This window comes from Polyodon spathula, chromosome 9 (assembly GCF_017654505.1).
Source record: "Polyodon spathula isolate WHYD16114869_AA chromosome 9, ASM1765450v1, whole genome shotgun sequence".
Taxonomy (NCBI): Eukaryota; Metazoa; Chordata; class Actinopteri; order Acipenseriformes; family Polyodontidae; genus Polyodon; species Polyodon spathula.
The window spans coordinates 38,561,716-38,568,762 of record NC_054542.1 but is presented as its reverse complement, the minus strand read 5'-3'; the positions used below and the strand labels follow the sequence as shown (position 1 = coordinate 38,568,762).

Below are 7,047 nucleotides of genomic sequence, written 5' to 3'. Positions count from 1 at the left end.
TTTATGTATCTGAAAAAAACAAACAAAAAAAACATTGATTGATTATGTCTGCTTGATCACTGCTTGAGTAATTAAACTTTCTACTTAAACACATTTTACTGTGAGCAGAATTATTGACTTTCATACAACTAAAGAATGTGTAAATTATATGTATTTTCAATATTCAATAAATTGATTTGTTTATAACAAGGTCTGGTTACATACCTGTTCAGTAAAAAGCAGCAGCATCTATAAAAATCAACAATGAACTCCCTAAAATATTCAGTATCGTTCAATATCAGAAAATAACTCACATACTGTACATTGTGTTAGAGTTAGATGCTAAATTCTGGATGATGTAAGCTAATGTTGCTTATGAATAACCATCTCCCTGCACTAAGAGATACGACGATCATGTTTCAGATATAAATAAAAGGAGTACAATAGTACTTTAAGAGGATTCCACTGTACAGTATATTAAACATGTAACTTTTTGGATTAATTCCATGAGTCTGGTTCAATTGTGCTTTATTGCTATATTTATAAATGCTGAAAACAGGATAAAGAAACATTTCTTCACAAACATTACACATGGAACTGAAACTGATATTTTAAAATTACAAAAAAATCTACTTATAAGCTGCACAACACACGACTTCTAATACACAGTATATAAGCAATGCACATAGATTTGTGTACAATTAAAAAAAATTGCATTTGCAGCACAAAAGTGCAAAAGCACTATTCTGAAAAAGAATTGCCCTAGTAAACTATATTGATTTTATTTTTGTTTTGTTTTTTTCAACCCAAAAGGTCCAGGTCATCAAATAAAGCTTGGGCCTTTTGGGGTGTGTTGCAGAGTGTATTAGCAGGAGCGCATTCAAACAATACAGTGACTCTCTAGAACCCCAAAGTGTTTGACTGTGTACAACGACAATATACCCATAAATAAAAGTCTGAAGCACAACATTAAGTTTGGGCTAATGGTCTTGCAATTACAAATGCATAACAGAAATTTAAAAGATTCTTGTGTATATCAGAGTAAAATAGTCATAGCAAAGCTGAAAAATGAATGTCAGACTATTGATAATTTAAACAAGATTAAAATATACCAACCTGGGATGTACATTTTGTGGAAAATATTTTTTATTGTGCTGTAAAATGTATTGACTGATTGATTTTACCTATGTTTACAATAATCTAACAGTTGATAGCCACTACTTGTTATGTGTTGTGCAAATTATACTGTTTAATCTAGCATTTAGATAAGATGTTTGTGCTTTTAACAAATAACAGCTTAACTGTTAAACCAGCTTGTCTGCAAAATGCTTTCTGAACAGGGAAATGTTAGTGGCAATGAGGGAAGCTTCAGCAATAATTTGTCTCATTTTCAAACACATATTTCCTCCATATACAGGCACGGTCTATATTTGTAGCAGCGCGTTATCACCCATATACAAATGATATAGTACCCTATAGCAAGAAATCACTTCACTTGAATTACTACAGTATTTTTTACATGGGCATCTTGTCTTTTTTGTCCAGCATAAAGTACTGTAGTTATCACGCTTAAATTGCCCCTTAGAAACTGCTGTAACCCTTCTAAATATGTTTTATTTACAGTGACAAAGCTTTTTTTGTTGGCTAGTTTGTATAGAACTGCAGCTTGATCCGTATATTTAAAGCTACTTACGGTTACCTGGCAGTGTCAAATTTGGACACTAACACTATTAAAGACTCACGTGTAAAAGTGCTAGGCAAAGTAACCTACAGAGTTATTTATGTAACAGGCCTTTTTCAGTAAAGTCCTATTATATACCATAATTACCAAGTTCATTATATCAAGAAGGATATATATATATATATATATATATATATATATATATATATATATATATATATATATATATATATATATATGGCATTCAAGCATGTAAAAACAGATTTATACCAAGAAAATGAATGTCAATACATGTACAGTCCCCAGAAAAAGTTTGTGAACCCCAATGATAATTATGGAAATTCCATAGTTTTACCATGATAGCCTTCTTGAATCAAAACCAGTCTTTTCTTAAATATCCAATAGGGTTTATATTAACCAATTCCATGTCTTTTGAAACAAAATGATGTATGGATTAGACAAACAATGAGTAATTAAGATTCAGGGTATGTGAAAAAGTAAGTGAACCTTGGTTTTATCAGCTCAATTAAGGAGATAAGTAGAATCTGGTGTTTAAATAATTAGGTAGATCTTCATTGACACAGCCATGAATTCTGCATTGTATCAGAAGACTCTAGAGGAGAATGTCAAGCCATCAGTCAGTGAGCTGAAGCTGAACCGAAAATGGGTCATGCAGCAAGACAATGATCCTAAACATATAAGCAGATCTACAAAAGAATGGCTGCAGAAGAAGAAATTCCATGTTTTAGAATGGCCTAGTCAAAGTTGAAGCAGGTCTGTAAGGAGGAATGGGTCAAAATTCCTCAAAACCGATGTGAGAGACTGACCAACAGTTACAGGGAACGCTTAGTTGAAGTCATTGCTGCTCAAGGGGGTGCCACCAGTTACTGAATCTAAAGGTTCACATACTTTTTCACACATGGATATTGAATGTTGAATCATTTGTGGATAAATAAATGTTGAAAAAATATCATGTTTTTGTGTCATTTATTTAATCAGGTCATCTTTATCTATTATTAGGATTTAGATTAAGATCTAATAACATTTTAGGTTTGAAAAATGCGAAATATGTAAAAATCCTAAAGGGCTTTACAGACTTTCCTAGCACTGTATATAACACATTTGTTTTAGTAAAGTTCTGTTTAATATACTATAACACTGATATGGTTTAACCAGATTTTCACATCTACCCAGACAGTTGTTAGTTGTCAAGTGGGCTCCTTTTCCATCCATTGATCTTAATAAGCACATATAACTTCCTGGGCAGATTTATATAAATTAAAAACCCAAAACAAAGGAACGTGATTATATTTCAGAAACGTTACGTACCGCTAACTGAAAGTCAAGCACCAGTAACCACCATTTATTCTAATTTTTCTTTTAAAAAAAAGGCCAAAAAGGAGTTTGATGACAAATTATGTTACTCCAGTACTGTTCTATAAGGCAAACTACTTCAGTTATGAAATGTTCCCAACAGAAATCTTAGAAACCATAACACCAGTAAATAAATCACACATGGTACAGAGTAACAAATCTAAAGCTGTCTGGGAAATAAACTCATTGAAACATGGAGATTGGTTTTGCTCTCCAATTCATTTTTTAAATAGTTATTAGCCTTGTTGCCAAAGACGGTGTTTAAATGTCCCTGCAACCAGTGAAATGAATCTGACCATGTTTTTGAATTTCCCTGAAACTACACTATTTATTTGGGCAGCAGAACCTGAAAGTGATAACACATTGCCAAACCTGAATGGTTTATACGAAGTGTTAACACTGAGGTCAACAGTTAAGGCTGGTTCACACTGGACATACAATTCAAACGGACGCTACGAGCCGATGCAGGCTGTAGTTCACACTGAGCAATCTTCTCCCTGTGTTAGTTTGTTTAAAAAAGACAACACTCTGGGAGTCAGGCACACAGCCGCATTTAACCGCGGCGCCTCTTTTTTTTTTATAAACAGCTGAACCAAAAAATTAAATAATAACAATAATAATTATTGTGTGATTGACAGCAAATGCCACCACTCAGTTTCATGATAAAATCACTGACATTCTCTCAGACTTTGTTGAACTGACCTGCTCAATTTAACCACCCCGCTTTCAGTAAACACTGTATGTAGGCTGCTGAGACTCACATCAAACGCGGTTGAAATTCCTGAGTTGTTAGTTTTCATTCTGATTATTTATCTGTTTATTTACGGTACCGTAATTCTTAATTATTATTATTATTATTATTATTATTATTATTATTATTATTATTATTATTATTATTACTAGACATTTTCCACTACATCTATACAAGTATAATTTATTTCAAATAATAAACGGTAAATTATATTTTAAAATTCTAAAAGCAAAGAGAAAGGCATGTGATTGGTTGAGCGCTAGTGACGTCACCAACTTGAAGTTGAGAAGTTGAAATCTACCAACTCGTCTAAAGCGTCTACGATTTGAACGTAAGGTGTGCGTTCGTAGCGTCAGTCTGAAACGTATGCCCAGTGTGAACCAACCTTTGAGCTGTAACCTGTGGTAAGTATCCCCTGCACATTGAGTTAATAAAATCAGCACCAGTTGGCTATACGTTTTGTAGTCCCACCTATAAAACACAAAACGTATTGTGTCCCCTGCCCCAGTTTAATATATAGGTGTACAAATTAATAAATAACCATTCAGTATGTTACATTAGCCGGTAGCTTTTTTTTTTTTTTTAAAAGACACTTGACAGTATTTACCAGTTGTCTGTATAAACTTGTGTCCCTCCCACAGAAATAACATTTAAGATACATTCATGACTTTGACAGTTTTGTTCAACAATCCATTCAGATTGCTCTCACAGTTCTTACAAGCTAATGTTGTTTCCAAAGCATGCTGTTTTTATAAATTTCAAACCAGGCGCTTGTTCAACAAAAATCTTTCGAGCTCCGACAAGCAGAAGGACCCGATATATATTTGCGGTTCCCAGGTTGTTTAGAAGTCTCTTCTTGGTCATGAAGAAAAACACATTTTGTATCCAATAATCCAGGGAGCATGGACAGTCACAATCTTACATCTTCTTTACCAAAGCTGTTTTTTTGCAGGGTGGGTGAGGAGGTGTATTGGTCTTGTGCTCTGATTTACGGATGTTTTTCTGCCAGTCTTCCTTCTCGTCACATAGTTTCCGTCTCCACTCCAGTAACTCCTGCAAGGCTGTGCTTTCATTTTGTGATAGACGCAGCTGATGGATCACCTGTAAAAAAAAATCACAGGATGTTTAAAGCTGTTGCACACATACTTATTACCTGTATTAATTACTTGAGGAATGTCTTTTGTTTGCCACCACTGTTTCATTAATTTGTTTCATTGCAGTATTTTAACAGAACCTACCCACCCCCCTCCCCCCTCTCATCTGGCACTGACATTTTTTCTTTAAGATCATTTTAAAGAAAGGAACAGTTGCATAATGTCAACAGTATAGAATATAATTTCAAAGAAAAAAAAAGTAGTACAATGGTACATGTCCAGACAGGGAACAGACTACAACACTGAATATACTTTAAATTCAGTGAATGATGTTGAATTAAGAAAGAAAAAGAAGAGAACATTGCCTGGAATATGAGTACTCAAACAATTATACTGACAGCAGATACAAAATACAGATACAGAATGCTTTACTGGAAAGATTTGTTTATTTACATTTCACTGAAATATACTGTAAACGCAGTAAACCAATGAATGCACTGTTCCAATGGTGAAATTAGCTTTATTGTGATTGTATACCATTTAAAAAACTATGTCAGTAACATACGACCTGTGACAGCTGTAAATTACAAATGGGAGCAATCAGTATGATTAAAACGTTGATGACCATGACATAAATCCACAGTAAGTACAGAATACTATGGAATAAGACATGTCAATAATTAGTTTACTGAAAATTGGATAAGTAGTATTTAACACTTAGAAATAAGCAAATGAATATAACGAGGAAGTATATAAAATGACTAATTTACAGAATGTGGAATAACTTCATTTGTTCTTAAGTGTGACATACAGATGCACAGATGCAGGGGCAGCTGAATCTTTTTCAGTTAGTTTTGGAAATATGAAGTCAAAATACAGTAAGTGTAACCAAAATGTCAAACTGGTACACAGTACAGACATTCACACACTTCAATTCTCTATTTTAACGTTAAAACTGTAAGATTGCATGGTACAATGCTGTTTGGTGCCCTTTCCTTATGTTCTTCAAAAAACTACATAAATGTTTCCAAGGTTAATGTAGCTCCAGCAAATGTACTGAAGAGCTCTCAAATATCACCACTTAACGACAGGGAACATCTTGAGTTTTTCTTCTCTTAATTGTCTTTACTCATTTTACTTTCCTTTTTGTCTAGTGTGTGGTGTATCAATTGGTCCATGGCAAAAAAATAAAAAATAAAGTCTTCAAATCAATTTGCTTCCTGTTTAGGCAGTCTGCTTAAATTACACTCCACACATCTATAGTGTCCCTTGGCATTTGTTGCATGTGTTGCAGTCTGAGACAGAAATCAAGACAAATAGGAAATAATGTTAATTTAACCTTTTGATAAAACTTATGGTATACTGAAAATAATCTATAACAAAAGAAAAAAGGGTTAGGGTTAGCGTTAGTGCTATCATGCCAGTTCAAAGCAAAACATATGCATGAATAAGGATTTCATCTTTAACTTTCATAAAACATAGCTGTTATGTTTAGATGATGGATGGATCACACAAAAAATGGAACACTTGAATTTTAGAAAATGACTTAAATCCTTCTTTGTATCATACTTGCTCATCTTGCTTGATCCTAGTATAAATTTTCCTTTTTATTGGGTAAATTACAATGAATTAAGTTACAGTAGCTTACAGGATGCCATGAAAAACAATGTGTTTTTTGTTTAAATCAATGGCTTATGAGTATTTATTTACGTTAATTTTAAATTTTGGCGGCCAAATTCAAAATGGCCTCCATTAAGTTAGTGATTATACAATGTCTGTGAATCCTATAGGAAGTTCAATGACTGCTTACAACATATATGTTTATATTTTTTCCACCTTTTCCAGAAATAACAAAATACTGTATGGTTAATATATTCTGAAATCTGCAACTGCTAAAATGTAACCACACACTGGCAGGTACATTTACAATCTGACTTTGTAAACAGACTGTATTGTTGCTGTTTAAAAGATGGGTGAATGCAGCATCTGATATGCCTAGCTGTGTTTGGTATGTAAATACTGAAGGATACAAGGGATGCTTTCATTTTATCCCTAGTTGATAGGAATCGCTGCCTCATTACTCTGCCAGTTAAATGTTCTGACAACCTGCTAAAATGCAGATTTAGTTTTTCTCAATGAATGTCATTCTTTGTGAAACCAAATTATAA

At 33.4% G+C, this 7,047-nt stretch overlaps 1 protein-coding gene across 2 annotated transcripts in view; it reads right to left on the bottom strand.

Moving 5' to 3' along the window:
* Positions 1-2,674: 2,674 nt before the first annotated feature.
* The window catches only part of LOC121320806 (unconventional myosin-XVI-like), a 127,316-nt gene continuing 122,943 nt past the window's right edge, over positions 2,675-7,047 (bottom strand). Inside the window, exon 34 of one of the 2 annotated variants that reach the window (XM_041259454.1) lies at positions 2,675-4,886. In XM_041259454.1, coding sequence (XP_041115388.1) covers positions 4,704-4,886 — 183 coding nt within the window. In that variant the 3' untranslated portion in view covers positions 2,675-4,703. The remainder of the gene's footprint in view (positions 4,887-7,047) is intronic. The other variant, XM_041259455.1, reaches the window with a different exon arrangement.